This window comes from Kogia breviceps, chromosome X (assembly GCF_026419965.1).
Source record: "Kogia breviceps isolate mKogBre1 chromosome X, mKogBre1 haplotype 1, whole genome shotgun sequence".
NCBI lineage: Eukaryota > Metazoa > Chordata > Mammalia > Artiodactyla > Physeteridae > Kogia > Kogia breviceps.
Window position 1 is genome coordinate 38,538,235 of NC_081330.1, and position 19,183 is coordinate 38,557,417.

Consider the following 19,183-nt stretch of genomic DNA (forward strand, 5'->3'; position numbering starts at 1 on the left):
TGTAACCTGAGGCAGGGAGTTACCGTCTCTAATGCTTGTCCCCAAGAGAGTAATATTGGCACGCTTCTGCATGAGGCTCTTCTCTGTGTGTGCATGTAAAACCAAAGCTAATATGACCTTTCCTCTGCCCTTCCACTACGGCTGAAACTCTTTTCTCTGGCTCTAAATAAAACAGTGACTGTACAGAAATATTTAGACACCAGAGGTCAGGCCTGAGCTTAGAGTTTAGAGGTTGCAAGGCTGGAGCAGCCTGTAGCTAGGAGATAGGAAGCTATATATCCAAGAATGTGTATGAATTCTCTTTGTTAAAACAGAGTTTTGAACAAGAAGAGGGCATTGTATTTGAGTGGTAGACTTATGGGCACCTTTTACTTCTTTTTTTTATATCTTTCTGTATTTTCTATATGAGCTTATATTGCTTTTATAACTAGAAAAAAAAGCACCATTTAAAAAGATAAGAAAGAGCTTCCCTGGTGGCGCAGTGGTTGGGAGTCTGTCTGCCAATGCAGGGGACATGGGTTCGTGCCCCGGTGCAGGAAGATCCCACATGCCGCAGAGCAGCTGGGCCTGTGAGCCATGGCTGCTGGGCCTGCGCATCCATATTCTATGCTCCACAATGGGAGAGGCCACAGCGGTGAGAGGCCCACGTACCACAAAAAAAAAAAAAAAAAAAATTGAACCAAGACATAAAAGAATCATACCACTCTATTGAAATGTCTAGTATAAGAGCAGTGTAAATGTAACATATGCAAAATCTTTTAGTCTAAATTACATGTTTTGCAAATTGGCCCTAGGTGCCCCTCTACCCTCTTGCTGTCTTTTGTCCAGCCTTCCCCCTTCCCACTCTGGTCTGCCTTTTACATATTAGATGCTGACTACTTCTATTATATAATCATCATCTCCTCTTACAGAGAAACAAATTTACTCTAAGGTTTAGGTGACTCGGTTACACTTCCTAGAGGAGATGGGAATGGGCATGTGTTTTAAGAGTGGAACTCTGGAAGAATTTTCTCTTCATAACTTAACCCAGTTGTTGAACTGGAGCCACCATTTCTAGTTATGAAATTTAATCAAATTTATATTACTTTTTAAGGTTAACTTTGGGAATATCAACCTAATACTGATTTTGATTTAAGTATGAACAAAGTCTTCTTGAAAGGAAAAAAAAAGGGAGGACTAGGGAGCCTGCAGGGAAATGGGGGAGTCATTTTAATGACGGTGCTTCAATGACTCTCACAAATGCATTTCAAATCTATCACGGGATTGGATAGAAGCAAATAAAATGATTCTATCGGTCTTATTTTTTAGTAATATTGTAATATATATAAAACTTTTTGCTGATTAACATATTTTAAAGTTATCCTTTTGTTTGCTTAAGGGTAAGATTCCAAGGTAAGTACTATTGACCTCTGTAATATGGTAGCTCACCATGTTAAAACTTGCTACTATTTTTCATATCCACATCTGGTCTAGTCCTATCATTATTTTATCTGTGAAGTTTAAGATATATACATTTTAGACACCTGGACGATAACATTTCTAACACATTTCATATATAAAATCATGCTCTTTCACTTTTAGGGTATGCCTTTCTAATGTAAGACAGAGTACAGAGCTAGGATATACACAGTCATACTTCTGTTTTCCTTCATTCAGGAAGATTCCTGACCAGACATGGGTACAGTGTGATGAGTGTCTTAAATGGAGGAAGCTTCCTGGCAAGGTTGATCCATCTACATTACCTGCAAGATGGTTTTGTTACTATAATTCCCATCCAAAGTACAGGTAAGGTTAAGACTCAGCCTTATGTCAGAGAGAACTCCTGATTTGTCTCTGTATCCTAAAACACTTTTCATCTCAAGTCCACACTCTTCACCCTGGCATTCAAGCCCCTATGCTAACTGGGCCCACTCTACCTATTCATTGTATCTTAACACAAACCTTCTGCTTTAGCAGGCCTGTGGCTTCACTCTTCCCCACACATGCCATACGTATTCCCATCTCCATGACTTGATACTGTCATTCCACTTGCTTACAGTGACTTCTGTATTCCATCTGCCTATATCTAAATCACATCCGTCTGGTAAGCTTAAGTATTTTGTGTGATACTTCTCCAGTTGACAGTAGTTTACAGTTATTTTACTCTGGCTTCCTGTGGTATTTAATTCTTCACATTTGTTCACGTACTGTTTGAATTTTTTCATATATATATACTTGGGCTCTTCAAGAGATTATAAATTATTTGAGAACAAGGGATTTACATTTCAGGTTGAGTTGACAGTGTTCTTCATGTGCTTCCTATACTTGCATCGGTTGTAGTACCTATTGTACATTCAGTGCAGGTTGTTTACATGTTTGTCTTTCTAATATACCATGTGTTTCTTGAAGCAGCTAACATCTAGATAGTGTCTGTCATATCCACGGGTATTCATTTCAATTTAACAAATATTTTTTATATGACTTAGTCACATAGGTTGATAATATTAACTCAGTTTGCTTCAATTCAGCTGTGACTTTCTTCACTTTTTTCTGCAGAATAAATGCTGATAGAAAAAAGGTACTAAGCCAGAGTATGCTTTTTTAAAAAAATGTTTAAAATGGAGGGAATTAAATAAATGAAGTCCAGGTCTGTAATGAGCAAGCATTTCCCCGTAGCCTCCAGATGTGCCTAAGTATCTCTTAGGGGGTTGTGTGATTAAAATGTAGGACTGAGTGCTTAGAAGTCTCATTTTTGAATCCTGTATATGCTATCAGTCTATACTTAGTCCAGGAGACATAGCCTTCCAGGACACTCTGTGCCCTAATAAAATGGGTATAAACATAGGGTTTCCAATAATTATTAATTTTTGTTTATTTCTAGGATTGCGTTTGTCCACTGAATACATTTTCTAGTACTCCTTTCAGCTTTTACTCCTAAAATTCTCTTCCTCGTGGTTTACATCTAGTCTTTTCATTTATAGAATTCTCTTTTTCTCCTCTTTACTAGTCTCTGTTCTGTTCCTTTTACAATGTCAGCTCCTAGTCTCTTCTTGCTGCTCTCTATCATAGCCTCTGATTTTCCTCTTCAGGCATCATCACATAGTCTAGGGATGCTCCTGCTTCCAGACGGCACTTTGGGAATTACTTTCGTAGCACATGAGGCAAAAGACCTCGGTTCTAGTCTCAGCAATATTCTCTTTGTATGGAACCTCAAGCAAGTCTCTCTTGTGCTTGAACTTCACTGTGTAAAACTAGAGATTATGCTTTAGTACTTTGAGTGTCTTGGGAGAATGGTGATATATACACCAAAAATAATGATATGATATGCCTTGAAAAGAGAATTACTACATGTTATCCTGCACACAGGTTTTGTAATGTGGGTGGAATCTGAACTCTGTAATGCTAGAGGGTGGTTAACCTGCCTTGTCATAGTCGTGAGGAAAGTAAAGGGTAACCGTGAAGGGCACATTTTGTTTCTGAAAGATGATTTCTTCTCTGTACTGCAGGAGGTGCTCTGTTCCAGAGGAACAAGAACTCATTGATGAAGACCTGTACTTGAGCAAAGCTAAGAAACAGTTGAGTATACCCGAGGTGGTGCTCTATATCATACAGTAGAGGAGCCTGACCCTTCCTAATAGGACAGGGGAATTTTGAGAAGAGAGATTATTTTTTTTTAATGATTTCCCTATTCACCTCTCTGGTCTTCCAGTTCTTTATTCTTTCTAATCATCTCCTGAAAGTCTCAACTAGTGATTGACTTTAACCTCTCTCCATCTTCCCCCCCACCTTTTGACAAGGCATTTGAAATCTCTCTTCAGTAGCAGAGTTCAGGAAGGAACACTTAGTTACTCAACAAGGCTCACACTATTTCTAGTTTAGAAGGAACATTATAACCTAAGCCTATAATTGGTAATCCATTTCAGACTGAGAAATTTCATGAGTGAACTAAATATCCCTTTTATCTTCTCCTAGAGATCAAACTGTTGAGAAGAAGAAGGTACCAGTGGAAAGTGAGAGCCACCAGGTGAGAGACAGTCCACCCTCTTGCTTTTCTTACACAAAATTTTCCCCAACAGAGGACATAGGTTGAAGTAAGCAGCACTCTTGAAAGCTGCCTAGAAATAACAAACCAGTTGTTCTGGTGGTCTTTTTTTTCACTGGATCTTTTGATTTTGCTTTGATCTGCTGTTACTGATGTTCAGATCACCAAAAATAGAAAAGCCAAATCATTTATTGCCCAGATTTGGATTCAGTACTGATTCTGGACAGTGTGAATGTCACATTCGGTGTCACAGAATATTCAGGGTTATGTTCCATCTTCATACAGGCTGCTCCTGTTGAGTGTCTGGTTTTCCTCAGTCTCCTTTCTTCCAGGATTCAGGGGTGATTCCTTTCTCCTTCCTCTTAGGAAGAAGGGGTGGTTCTTTGTGCCCCTCCCCATCCCTGCTTTCAGGCTGGCTGGCTTTATAAAGACTCTGCTGTTTTGAATTTTCAGGAGCACTGTCTCTCGGACATGGTTGCCCAGCTCCGGACGCTGAAGGGTGCAATAAGGTTGGCCGTCCTTTCAGGGACACTCCTTTCCTGACAGCCACCATAGCACCCATATATCTTCCCCACCCAACCTTGCCTTTCTGCATGATTTTCCTCTTGACCCTCTTTCCCAGAGATATCTGCTAGTAGCATGTTAGATTCACCTTCCACCCACTCAGTCAGGGTAGGTCAGACTGGTGAGGATAGAGGCAATTAAATACTAATTCTTCCTCTGATATCCTACCAAGACCCAGGTGTATTAATAAACAGGTTGCATACCCTCATGTCTTGGCTTAATAGTCTGATCTAGAGATTGGGAGATTTCCTGGGACCGCCCTGTCCTCATTCAGTTTACCTCCCCTTTATACTCCTTCACCTTCATCATTCATACTATCTTCATAAGCTGGCTCTCCCACAAGATCCCAGATGCATGTCTCTGTGTGTGTGCAATACGAATATATATTAGTCTCTCGCATGCATTTCTCCAAGACCAGCACAGACCCTTGCTGCAGTGCTTATTCCCTCCATCCCTTCCCTCATCACAGAGCTCAGAGGAGTGAAAACCCAGCCTTAAACTGGGTCACAGGAGAGAATTAGACAGTGAATAGGGGGCCTGGGTTTGTGTTGCGGGTGGGATGACTCTAGGAGCCAATAAGTGAGTTGGGGAGGTCTGTTGGTGTCCAGTTGATAAGGTTATAACTGAACGTGCCTGGGGTCAGTGTTCTAGTGTACATTACTGTGCGCTGTTTGTTTTGTGTAGGAAACAGTTCGTTTTTATTTGGCCAAGTGTTCTTTCCTAGCATCAGAAGGATTGACTCATCCTTTGGTATTTAGTTTGAAATTGGGATTTTTTATGAGTTATTTCTTTCTTTGCTAGGTATTCCCTAATCCACTCAAGATCCCTTCTATTCAAGATATGGATGACTTGAATAATAAGACGATTGAATATGAGGGAATTGATAGCCCTAGCCGGCTTTCATCTGTTGGAGAAGAAAGCAGAACACCTTCTCTTCAACTTAAGCCTCTGGATTCCAGTGTTTTTCAGTTTTCCAGGTGGGTAAAAAAACATAGACTCTCTTCAGTAATAAGCCTCAGGGTTTGTTTTCCTGTAAAATAAATTGGTATGGTTATAATGTTTATGTTTTTCCTAAGGCCTGGCGTGGAATTCAGAAGGAGAAACACCATTTGGGGTTGATAGAATTGTATGTTGCATGTATCCCCCATTTCTCAGCATTATAACTGTCATGTCAAGTCTGTCAATCTTTTTTTTTACTTTTTTGAGGTGATCATCATCTGACAAATGCTCTTTTATGGATTATGTATTCACATTATGTTGGGAATTGTGTAAGTGAAATAATGGACATGAAAACTCTTTGAAAAGCGTAATGTACTATACAAATGTAAGGTAACATTACATAGATAAGCCTTGTTTCTTTCCTTAAGTTTAGGAATATTGAAATCCTGTGCAGCCCCGTAGGCCTAGCGCATGTTGGCCACATATAAAAATAAGTATTAGAAGTTTGTGCCATTAGGTAAGCCTTCTAGTTCATTGTTTCCTAGGGTAAATTTTTAGTATAAGTTTAGTCTTGGGATTTACTTGTTCATCTTCTAGCACCTTATCAATATTATTTTGTTAGTCTTTACAACAGAAATTTTCTTAAACATCAGGAATATTTGAAGCACTAAAAGGTATGACTGCCTCTTTGCTGCCATGAGACTGGAACTCAGGACTGCTATTTATGACTTGCTTTCTCCTCGCCACTGTGCTTCTCACTTCGGGCAGGGCCAAGCCATAGGGAAGGTACAGAGTTGTTCTCTAACAGTAGAAACTTCTATAGTCCTCAATAATATGACTGTTAAATAGTAGGTTGTGAAGTTTTCATTAACCCTTTTCAGTTTGGATATTTTCCTAACATACTGTAGAAAAAAAGCAGTGGAATATATAATAGGGTAAAAATGATTCCTGCCCCCGCCCCTGCCAATGTTACTGATTCCTTTCCTTCTTTCTTGCTTCTTAGGTGGGTCTTTTCAGCTTCTTACCTAGACAAACATCTCTTTATGTGTGCAAGTCCCCTCTTCAGTGATTCTTCCACAATTAAGCTCTGTAGATACTGAAGGAACCCCATGTCACCCCGAGCATGAACAAAAAGTCTCAAGAAGAAGTAAACTGTTAGGAGAAAAACTAGTAGAACTGTAAAGGAATTAAGTGAGAATCTGTATGAAAGCATCAAGAATAATGCCTTGGAAGAGAGTAGGTACTCAGTAACTAATGGTTGAATCGAGTCATATTGAAGGAGCTATTTCTGAGATAGAACTATGCAGCAAGGGAGTAAGAAATATAGCCTAGTCGGTCTCAGGGATTTGAGTCTAATTCTAATGTTTCCATCCACAGCTTTCCAACTCCCCTTTTGGGTTGGGAGGGGTATACAGTAAAGTGCTGTGTTTTTTCAAAGCATATTGTTACCGCTCTACATCGATCTCCTTTAGATGGTGATGTATCAGAATTGCCACTGGAGTATCAGGGTGTCATTGCTCTTGAAGGCTGTCCTTTCCCTGCTGTGACCACTTTTCCTTTCTCTTCAGTGTTTCTTTTGGTACCGTCTAGTGAATTTTAGTAACCTGGAGGAGGTAACAAATGCTAACCTATGTATGTGTGTATTTTATGAGTGCAGTATGGCAGTACATCCATTGGGTGGCATACTTCATCAGTCTTAATTAGGATTTCTATATGAGTCTTTATAGAACTGCTGTATCCAGAGTTGGGTTTTGGCTCTGGAGGACAGGCAAAGTACTTTGACTATTTACATGTAATTTTAATTCGAGAATAGTGTTCTTTCAAGAGATATGTGATAATCGATGCTGCTAATGTCATATGTTTTATGTAAGGTCAGTAAATGATATGTCATTTCCAGCTACACATATAGGGGGATTCAAATTTTATCGAGGAAAATTAAGGTGCCCAAGAGTTTAATAAAATGTACAAGGTTTTCTGTTAAAACCATGTTAAGGGAATAATAAGTTTAGTCAAGAGTTGCAAAAGTCTCCTTTGTTATCAAAACCTGAAGCTGATAAGGGTCCTTGGGTCATGTAGTACAGCTCTTTAACTCTAGATAAAATAAAGCCTACACTATCCAAGCGTGTTTTAAAAATTTCTAGTGGAGTAGGTTATAAGACCTAGAAGGTGTTCCAGAGGTGTCATTGGAAACAGATCTGTGAGTCTCACGAATCTAGCAAGGGGAGGGGAAGACCTGCAATAAAGAGTAAGTTTAGTATGTAAGCAAGCATAACCTTTGAGGGGAAGACAGCTTATATCTGTTAAAGGAAATAGTCCCCTTTCTGTTCATTCATTCTGCATACATTTGAGTGCTTACTATGTGAAAGCAGTGTTCTAAGGCAGTGATGGAATCAAAGATGAAGGAGCTTATGGTACTCAGAGTTACGTATGTAAGCATCCCTGGTACATGCTAGGTTTCATATGAGTGGTATAAACTAAGGTCCAAAGTAGCCATAAGCATACAGACAAAGGTGAGAATTAGTGGCTGTAATTTATTTAGATATTTAGAGAACCTTTGAGTAAGCTATATGTCAAAGGCTAATTATTTCATGTTTTAAAAGGATAACCCCAAAAAATCCAAATTACATTGTAATGGTGGAAGGAGAGGAGGAAGACATTCTAATATAGTTAAAGGAATATTTGAAACAACAAACATGAGGTAGAAATAGAAAAACAATTTTGCAAACGAATAAGATTGATTCAAGAGCCAGTATTAACATTTTAAAATATGATCTTAGAGAAAGGCTTCCAGAATGGCAAAGTGAGTAGTGTGATGAACTCTTTCACCAACAATTACCCATGTAACTGGAAAAATTACTAAACAAAACAAAACAATCATTCCTAGTTCCTAGAAATTGTCCTAGGGACATACAGCAAGTACAGAAACATTCATTCAAGAAAATCTATTAAATCTCAGAAAGAACAGCAAGAGTCTTTGGCATTTGCCTGCTCTCATCCCCCTCCAAGCTATGTAACTACTCAAGAAGCTCCAGTCCAGGTAGGTGTGGTCAAGAAGTTGGGGGCTCCCTCTCTTCCTAGCTCCTAGTCTAGAGCTATGGTTTCACCTGGGAGGTTAGACCTCTGACATTTCTCATATCCCCCAGGTCTGTCTTGCGGGAGCTCTATTCCAAGCAGAATCAAGAGGACTGGGTCTCTCTTCTCCCACCCAGCCCCCACTCAAAGGGTGGAAGCACTCACCTAGGGACAGCATGCTGACAATCCTGGACTCCTATTGCTCCAGCCCTAGCTTACTTATAGGGCAGAGGTTCATGCCAGAAGGAGCAAGCCATAAACCATCCCAGCACCCATTTGTAAAGAAAAGGTTTCCCTCTTAGAGAGTGGACCACTCACTGTCCCTGCCATCGGCTCTTGCAAAGTGGCACAGTGGCTTAGGGAGAACTGGCTTTGTGTGGAACAGATCATGAAGATTCCACTCCTAAGGGCATTGTCACAAACAATGGAAATCTTAGTGGCGAACAATTAAGAGGGCACTCATAGCTCCTTGATGCAAGTTACAACAAGCAAAATGGCTGCATAATCATAAGTTTGGTAACAGAGAGAACCAAGCAAAAAGATAGCCAAGAAGAGCACTCCTGGGATCATAGTCAACCCTGGTGGTTAGGAAGGCTGTGCAAAAGCACAAGACCGCACTCATTCAGGACACAAGGTGGACTTGAATGCAATCCCCAAGCCTCACACAGATCAAACAACAGAGAGCAGGAGCCTCACTGGTACTAGGGACTTAAGCACAACCTCTAATCAACCACTGGATGAATAGTAAGCTACTCTGACCCAGGAGTTAGAGGTGATTGGAGAGGGAAAATCCAAGCTACTACTACCTGGCTGAATGTGGGGTAGAAACATGAATTCCTTGAACTGTGATAGCAGCCTCCAAGCCACACATATATCCAGTGGTAAAGGGTAAAAATCTAACTGGCTAAGACGGCTTAATTATAACCTTTGGCCTATGCTGACTCAGGGTAACTCCTAGATTGCCAGGTAAAAGATAAAAATCAAGAATAAATCTGAGCAGAATACTCAGCATACTACAGGGGAAACAAATTTCATAGAGTCACTTCAGCCAAGTCACTGAAAAAACAACCCAGTAAACAATGGCAACAACCACTCAGGGAAATGGGAGTTGCTATACTGTTATTATCTAAAATATCAATTGTCAGCAAAAAATGATGAGACATGCAAAGAAACAGGAAAGTGTGACCTGTACATAGGGGTAGGGGGAGAGCAGGTAATAGAAACTGCTCCTAAAGAGACCCAGATGTTGGATTTAACAAACAAAGACTTCAAAGCAGCCATTATAAATATGTTCAGAGAACTAAAGGAGACCATGTTTCATCAAGTGCAGAATATTAACAAAGGGACAGAATTTATTTTTTGAAAGAACCAAATGGAAATTCTTGAGGTGAAATGTGCAATAACTAATGTGAACATTTCACTAAAGGGACTCAGCAGCACATTAGGGTTGGCAGGAGAATCGGCAAACTTGAAGATACAACAATTATAGATTATGCTGTCTGAAGAATAGAGAGAAAAAAGAATGAAGAAAAATGAAAAGAGTCTCAGAAAAATGTAGGACACCATTAAGTGCACCAACATATGCAAATTAGGAGTACAAGAAGAAGAGGAGAAGGAGGAAAAGAGGTATAAAAATATTCAAAGAAATAATGGCTGAAAACTTTCCAAATTTGATGAAAAACATTAATTTACACATCCAAGAAGCTCAAGTAACTCAAAATAGGATAAATGCAAAGAGATTTACAGCTATGCAGTGAAAATATTGAAAGCCAAAGGCAAGGAGAATATCTTGAAAGCAGGAAGAGAAAAATATTCATCATGTAAAAGAGAACCCCAGTAAGCTTAACATCTGGCTTCTCATCAGAAACAATGGAAACCAGGAGGCAGTGGGATGACATATTCATCGTACTTAAAGAAAGACTTTTAACCAGGAATCATAAATCCAGTAAAACTATTTTTAGAAAATGAAGGTGAAATAAGTACATTCTTATGTAAACAAAAGCTGATGGAATGTGTTTCTAGCAAAGCTGTATACAAGAAATACTAAAAAGAGTTCTTCACCTTGAAAGCAAGTGACGCCAAATAGTAATTCAAATTTGCATGAAAAAACAGAGTACTGGCAGTGGTAACTGTAATTAATTATAAAAGACAATACAGTAGCATATTTCTTCCTCTTTCTATTCTTAACTGACTTAAAGAATAATTGCGTAAACAATGTGTATATATTTGTATATAATTTTATATATGAATATAATTTTATTGTTAGGATTGTCTATAGATGTAAAATATTTGCCGATAACAGCATAAAAGAAGTGGGTGGGAGCAAAGCTGTATTAGAGTAAGGAAATAACACCAGATGGTAACTCAGATCCACAGTAAGAAGTGAAGAAAATTAAAAATGGAAAAAGAAGGTGGATTTAACAAACTCTATAAATATTATAAATATGTCCTTGCTCCACTTTCTTCTCTTAGCTTCCTCAAAAGGCATAACAGTACATAAAGTAATAATTGTAGTAATGTATTGTTAGATTTGTAAATGTTAAAGTAGAGAATATCAACATAACATGAAAAGAGGAAAAGTAGAGGAAGAAAGAAACAAAGAACGCATGACACATACAGAAAACAGAAAGCTAAATAGTGGACGTCAATTCTGACATAACAGTAATAACATTAAATGTGACCAGATTAAACAATCCAATCAAAAGATGGAGATTATCCAATTGGATTTTTTAACATACACAAATTTAATATCTATACACTTTATAGTCAGAGATACAAATAGGTTGAAAATAAAAAGATGAAAAAAGACGTACCATATAAACAGCAACCATAAGAGAGCTAGAGTGGCTATACTAATATCAGAAAGAATGATAGCCTTTAAACAGAAAATGTTACTAGATATAAAGAGGGACATGTCATATTGATAAAGTCCATTAAGAAGATATAACAATTATACCCATATATGGACCTAACAACAGAACCCCCAAAATGCATGAAGCAAAAGCAGACAGAATTGAAGGGAGAAACAGATAATTGAACAATAATAGTTGGAAACTTTAATATCCCACTTTCACCATAATTCAAAAAGAGACATGTACCACAATGTTCATTGCAGCACTATTTACAGTAGCCAGGACATGGAAGCAACCTAAGTGTCCATCGACAGATGAATGGATAAAGAAGATGTGGCACATATATACAATGGAATATTACTCAGCCTTAAAATAAATGAAATTGAGCTATTTGTAGTGAGGTGGATGGACCTAGAGTCTGTTATACAGAGTGAAGTAAGTCAGAAAGAGAAAAACAAATACCATATGCTAACATATATGTATGGAATCTAAAAAAAAAAAGGTTCTGATGAACTGAGGGGTAGGACAGGAATAAAGATGCAGATGTAGAGAATGGACTTGAGGACACGGGGAAAGGGGAAGGGGAAGCTGGGACGAAGTGAGAGTAGCATTGACATATATACACTACCAAATGTAAAATAGATAGCTAGTGGGAAGCAGCCACGTAGTGTAGGGAGATCAACTTGGTGCTTTGTGACCACCTTAGAGGGGTAGGATAGGAAGGGTGGGAGGGAGATGCAAGAGGGAGGAGATATGGGGATATATATATATATATATATATATATATATATATATATATATGCATAACTGATTCACTTTGTCATACAGCAGAAACTAACACACCACTGTAAAGCAATTATACTCCAATAAAGATGTAAAAAATATATATCTCACTTTCAATAATGGGTAGAAGATCAACAAGGAAGTAAAACAGTTGAAGAATGCTATAAACCAACTGGGCCTGACAGATATGTGCAGAACACTTCACCCTCAAACAGCATAATACATATTCTTCTCAAGTGCGTATGGAATATTCTCCAGGATAGACCATATGTTAGACCATAAAACAAGCCTCAACAAATTTAAAAGGATTGACATCATACAAAGGAAGTTCTCCAACCACAGTGGAATTAAATTAGAAATCAACAATGGAAGGAAATTTGGGAAATTCACAAATATGTAGAAATTAAATAACACTCCAAAATAACAAATGAGTAAAAGAAGTCACAAGGGAAATTAGAAAATATCTTAAGATGAAAATGAAAATAAAATATACAAAGAATTATGGATTGAAGCTAATGAGATATTCAGAGGGAAAATTATATTTGTAAATGCTTATATTAAAATTGAAGAAATATCTCAAATTGGTAACAAACTTCCCGCCTTAAGAAACTATAAAAATGAGAGCAAGCTAAACCCAAATCAAGGAGAAAGAAGGAAATAAAGATCAGAATGGAAATGAAATAGAGAATAGAAAAACAATAGGGAAAATCAGTGAAACCAAAAGTTGGCTCTTTGAAAGGAACAACAAAAATTAAAACAATTAATAAAATAATTCTATTTATAGTAGGTTCAAAAACAGAATCTTTGGGAACAAATTTAACAGAAATTAAAGCTAGACTTGTATTCTGAAAACTACAAAATATTGTTAAATGAGATTAAAGAAGACCTAAACAAATGGAAAGACATTTCATGTTTGTGTATCAGCAGATTTAATGTTGTTAAGATGGCAGTACTCCCCAAATTGAGTACTCAATGCAAGCAATCCCTATCAAAATATCAGCTGACTTCTCTGCAGACAGCCAATGGAGGAATATGACTGAAAGAAAAAAGAAATTGAGAAGAAACTATGTAGTTGGAAAACAATTCCTGCTATGTAAACCCTAAATTAATCTCTACTGAATCAGTGAATACAGGTCTGGAGTAAGATTTGATTCCTAGAGGGAAGAACCAGGAGTATTTACAGAACCAGTAAGTAAAATCCACTCATTGTCTCTCATTAACATAATAGTTCCTTTTTTGATTGCCTCTTATTTGCAAAATTTTGTTCCCTCATCTTCATGTAGCAAGTTAGTTAAACTACCTTCTGTTAAGGAGTTTATACTTTAGTGGGAAACCTGCAATACACACACACACACACACACACACACACACACACACACAGTAGAAAGTAATTTATATTATAGAGAGAGTGCTAAAGTGCTACAGGAATTCAAAAGTGGCATTTGAACTGGACTTAAGACCTGCAGTGTTGAGGAGGAGAACTGTATTCCAATCAAAAGAAGCAGCCTGAGAATTTGTGGGGCATTCTGTTTGGCTGGTATCTTTAAAGGGAAGTAGTGAGAAATAAAGCTAGGGCCAAATTATATCCCAGTTCTGCCACTCACTAGCTACATGACCTTCGGAAAGTTATTTAATCTCTCTAGGCCTGAGCATCCTCTTTTTACAATGAAGATAAAAATACCTCCTCCCTCAGGGTTATTGGCAGAATTGGGTGAGACCATACACATTAAGAGCTGTCTGGCACAGAGTAAGTACTCAGTAAATGGTTCCTGTGTTTTGGAAGGGAAAAGCTTGAATACCAAGCTAAGACATCTGAGCTTTTATGTTGTGGGGAACAATAACTAAAGATTGCAAATAGGGAGGTGACATAATCAGAGCAATGCCTTAGGAAGATTAACTTGGCAGTGGGTGATCTGGAAGTGTGACAAGGGGAGATTGGAGGAGGCCATTGCAAGAGTCCAAGAGAGGTAATGAGAACTTGAACTTGGGTATTGATAGTGGTAGAACTGTATAAAATTACTGAGAGTTTGGTGGTGTCATAACACAAATAGGAAACGTGGGAGAGGGAGCAGGCTTGAAGGTGAAGGTGAAAGGTCACTTTCATACATACTGAGTGAGATACCAGTGAGACCTCCAGAAAGAAATGTGTAACAGGCAGTTTGAAATTCAGTTCTGGAGATCAAGGCTGGGAAAATGACTTGGAAGATATCTTCCAGAAGTTAGAGCCAAAAGATTGTATGAGATTACCAAAGAAAAGAAATGTAGGGGGACTTCCCTGGTGGTCCAGTGGTTAAGACTCCACGCTCCCAATGCAGGGGGCCTGGGTTCGATCCCTGGTCAGGGAACTAGATCCCACATGCATGCCACAACTAAGAATTTGCATGCCGCAACAAAGACCCGGCACAGCCAAATGACTGAATGACTAAATAATTAAATAGTTAAATAATTAAATAAATAAAAAGAAAAGAAATGCAGGGAGAGAAGAGAGGATAATTAAAGACAGGATCCTTAGAGGTGGGAAAATGAAGAGAAGGCAGATAATTTGACTTTAATTGCCTTTCATAAAACTTTGTTGTTGCTATCTAGTATCATGTTCCCTTCCGTTATACCTGCAAACTGCTTGTTTTACTATCATCCTCATTACCACCGCTAAATGGACCGCCTAGAGTGGCCCTACGCATGTTTAAAGATGGATACATTCGTTCTTACATAGCCCCTAAGTCCTTTTGCTTTCCCCCTAAGGCCAACACGACAAGATCTATTAAGATGACAGACCAGTTTTATTTCTGGGTGAACACTAGTTTATTTTTTTGTGTTTTTGGTTTTTTTGTGGTACGCGGGCCTCTCACTGTTGTGGCCTCTCCCGTTGCGGAGCACAGGCTCCGGACGCACAGGCTCAGCGGCCATGGCTCACGGGCCCAGCCACTCCATGGCATGTGGGATCTTCCCGGACCAGGGCACGAACCCATGTCCCCTGCATCGGCAGGCGGACTCTCAACCACTGCGCCACCAGGGAAGCCCTGAACACTAGTTTTGAAGAACATTCAGGGCATTCTGAGAAGCTAAGGTTTGAGATGTCTTAACAGATGTTCTCAGAAATTGCAGAGAAATACAAGCAGCCTTGAGATATGGTGGCCAGTAAAGTGTCTGGCTCTTTCTCATTGGAAAAAAAATTGTTTTATTTATTTATTTATTTAATTTTGGCTGTGTTGGGTCTTTGTTGCTGTGCACGGGCTTTCTCTAGTTGTGGCGAGCGGGGGCTACTCTTCATTGTGATGCACGGGCTTCTCACCGTGGTGGCTTCTCTTGTTGCGGAGCACGGGCTCTAGGCGCGTGGGCTCAGTAGTTGTGGCTCGCAGGCTCTAGAGCACAGGCTCAGTAGTTGTGGTGCATGGGCTTAGTAGCTCCGCAGCACGTGGGATCTTCCTGGACCAGGGCTGGAACCCATGTCCCCTGCATTGGCAGACAGATTCTCAACCACTGCGCCACCTGGGAAGCCCTCTCACTGAGAATTTTGAAAGTTAATTTTCACCTCGAAATGTCTTGGTTTTCTGGAGAGAGAGCACAAGAGTTATAAGGATAAAAATTGGGGTCCCATGGTGCTGCTTGATATAAACTTGCATATGGATTTCGTTGGCATCAGTTTTCTTGTTAGTTCCTTCAGCCGTTAGTATAATATAGCAGCCACAAATGGAAGGTGATTTGAGGTGACTGTCCTAGGCTTTTCCTGAAGAACTGAGGGAGTGCCTGTTTGCCCTGACAAAGGGGAACTCTTTTGCCCTAAGTGGGGAATGACTTGAATTGGCCTATTCAGCTTCTTTGTTTCTGACTAGGGCCCTGTGTTTTAATTAACTTTTACAAGTGGATAATGGGCAATAGCCACAATCCAGTTGGCTGGCAAAGGCATTGTGTGTTGTTCCATAGCAGTATAAAAAATGTGCATAAGTCATTGATACTGGAAGGTTTTTGTGACACTTTAACAAGCTGGCTCGGTGTCCTCTGCCTACTCCACTAGGTTTTTTATGACCTTTTTTTCCATTCTCGTGTTAGGGGATTTTGAATGTGTATTTTTAAGCTTTTCTTCCTTTACTTGCCTTTTGGAAGCTTCTAAGTCAGGCTAGCTTCAATCCTATTTTCAGAAATCTTACCAAAGTCAGCCTGGTCCTGTTATATCCAGATGCTGACTCTTCGTACCTTTCAATTTACTCTCTCTCTTAAGACACATTGCTGTCTCAGCAAATTGCATAAGTGAAGGGTTTGGGGTTTGGGGGTAAAGATGTATTCCTAATCTGAAATGATCTGTGAATAACAGCTAGAGTCAGTTTTAATATGGGAAATTTGAAGAGGGGCTCCATAGGATAAGAATATACTTAGCTTGTATTGTGACAGCTTAAAATTTAATTTCCTCTTCTTGCAGTAAGTACAAATGGATCCTAGGTGAGGAACCTGTGGAGAAACGAAGAAGGCTCCAGAATGAGATGACAACACCTCCTCTAGATTATTCCATGCCTGGCCCTTACAGGAGGGTAGAGGCAGCAGTTGCCTACCCAGAAGGGGAGAACAGCCATGATAAATCGAGTTCTGAGAGAAGCACACCACCATACCTTTCCCCAGAATACCCAGAAGCAATCAAGAATACCAGTCAGAGTAGGGAGGTCTCAGTTCTGTATGCAGGGGCCCAAGACCAACACCAGGGCTCCCTGCTCCCTGAAGAATTAGAAGATCAGATGCCAAGATTGGTGGCAGAAGAATCTAACAGAGGCAGCACACACCTAAACAAGGAGGAAGTAAGCAAGGGACCTTTTGTAGCTGTTGTCGGTGTTGCAAAAGGTGTTAGAGATTCAGGAGCTCCCATTCAGCTGATCCCTTTTAACAGAGAGGAGCTTGCTGAGAGGAGGAAAGCAGTTGAATCCTGGAACCCGGTGCCTTACTCTTCTGTGGCCTCTGCTGCAACTCCTGCTGCAGCTGTTGTGGAGAAAGGAAGAGGCTCTGAGGAGAGCGGAGGTCGTCATACACCAAAGATGAAGAACCAAAGAGAGCTAGAAGAACTGAAGAGAACCACGGAAAAGTTGGAACGTGTTTTGGCAGAAAGGAATATGTTCCAGCAAAAGGTTAGAGTAACACCTTACCACTAGGAATGAGAGGCCATTGTAACCAAGGAACCAGATAGATGGAACTCCAATGATCTCATGTTCTGTGGCCTTTAAACAGAATAAGCCATTGAATGATCCTGTAGTATATCTCAGATTGAGTGAACCCTAATGGGCTTCCCTCCTATATTTGGGGTTTGAAAAGGTCCATAAATAGAATGTTTAGAGAAATCACAGGGTGAATATATTCAGGAAAATTTGGGGCACTCTCTTTAGCTTTCACTAGTATGTGGGGTCATTGAATTTCTGTTTCTTGGACTGCAGGTGGAGGAGCTGGAACAGGAGAGGAATCACTGGCATTCTGAATTCAAGAAAGTCCAACATGAATTGGTGACCTATAGTACCCAGGAGACTGAAGGCTTGTACTGGAGCAAGAAACACATGGGCTATCGCCAAGCTGAGTTCCAGATTCTGAAAGCTGAGCTGGAAAGAACCAAAGAGGAAAAGCAGGAACTAAAAGAGAAACTGAAGGAGACAGAGACACACCTGGAAGTGCTGCAGAAGGCTCAGGTCTCCTACCGGACCCCAGAGGGAGATGACCTAGAAAGGTTAATTACTAGGGTTTAGTAATCAGCTTGTGAGTGCTAATGGGAAGCCTCCCTTAGGACCCCTCCCCCCCGCCCCCATTACTGGTCATAGATAAGGGAAGAAGCCTTAATTAATTCCTAGGCCACCAAGGATTGAGCAATCGCTTCTTAGAGAGCTGCAGCCAACCTCCCGGTGCTTGGTGGCATTGTGCTTTCTTCTTTCTTTCTAGCTAATGGAAACGTAATTGTTGAGAAATGTAGCCCCGTTTTGAAGGAGCTTCATTTTGTTCTGTTGGCTAACGACTTCATGTCATCTCTTCTCCTGTCCCTCACTCCATCATACAGGGCTTTGGCAAAGCTTACGCGGCTGCGTATCCACGTCAGCTATCTCCTTACCTCTGTCCTCCCTCACTTGGAGCTTCGTGAGATCGGGTTTGACTCAGAACAAGTGGATGGGATCCTGTATACGGTGCTGGAGGCAAATCACATACTGGATTGAGCACCAGATACTCTATACCCCCTTCTCTACCCTCTTCTTTCCTCCTCGCTCCCTCTCAACACCTCTCTCTCTCTCTCTCTCTCTCTCTCTCTCTCTCTCTCTCTCTCTCTCTCTCTCTCTCTCTCTCTCTTTCTCACTCTCACTCTCTTCTCACCCTTATGCCTTACGTGGAGAATCTTTGAGTAAATCCTGGCTCTTAATCAGTCTGCTTCTTATTCAGTCTTGGTGTGGAGAAAGAGGCTAGTTAAATAGGCTTTCAAGAGTTCCAGGAATGGAAAAGCAGTAGTCACCAAACCAGGTGACTGGAAAGCTTTAACTTTCGTGACTCAGATACCTGGCCTATTTCATATCCTTTCTGAAATGATTTGTATTCATTTAGGTTAAATCAGTCAGCAGATATTGGGTCCAATGTACCAGGTGTTTGGGGATAAGTGAAGAAGTATAACTCATGGTTTCAGCCTTCAAGGATCTAACAATCTAGCTGGAAACACAAGACACACACCAAGTTAACTGACTTGTACAGTGAGTGTTACAAACATGATAGAGAAGTTCTGGGGGAGGAAGGTCAAGGAAGGCGTCACATCAGAAATGGGAGCTAAACTAAGGTTTGTTTAAAGAATGGGCATAACAACACGGTTAACAACGGTTGTTCTTTACATGGTAGGACTATGGTTGATATTTTTTTCTTCTTCTATCTTCCTGCCTTTCCAAATTTTCTATAATAAACCTGTTATTCTTCTTACATTGGAAAAATAAATCGTTTTTTTAAAAAATGA

At 39.9% G+C, this 19,183-nt stretch overlaps 1 protein-coding gene across 2 annotated transcripts in view; it reads left to right on the top strand.

The window, feature by feature from the left end:
* MORC4 (MORC family CW-type zinc finger 4) overlaps positions 1 to 19,183 on the top strand; it is a 51,602-nt gene extending 32,419 nt beyond the window's left edge. The window contains exons 11-17 of one of the 2 annotated variants that reach the window (XM_059051373.2): positions 1,657 to 1,785; positions 3,486 to 3,554; positions 3,952 to 4,003; positions 5,387 to 5,562; positions 16,649 to 17,342; positions 17,646 to 17,929; positions 18,254 to 19,183. In XM_059051373.2, coding sequence (XP_058907356.1) covers positions 1,657 to 1,785; positions 3,486 to 3,554; positions 3,952 to 4,003; positions 5,387 to 5,562; positions 16,649 to 17,342; positions 17,646 to 17,929; positions 18,254 to 18,407 — 1,558 coding nt within the window. In that variant the 3' untranslated portion in view covers positions 18,408 to 19,183. The remainder of the gene's footprint in view (positions 1 to 1,656; positions 1,786 to 3,485; positions 3,555 to 3,951; positions 4,004 to 5,386; positions 5,563 to 16,648; positions 17,343 to 17,645; positions 17,930 to 18,253) is intronic. The other variant, XM_059051374.2, reaches the window with a different exon arrangement.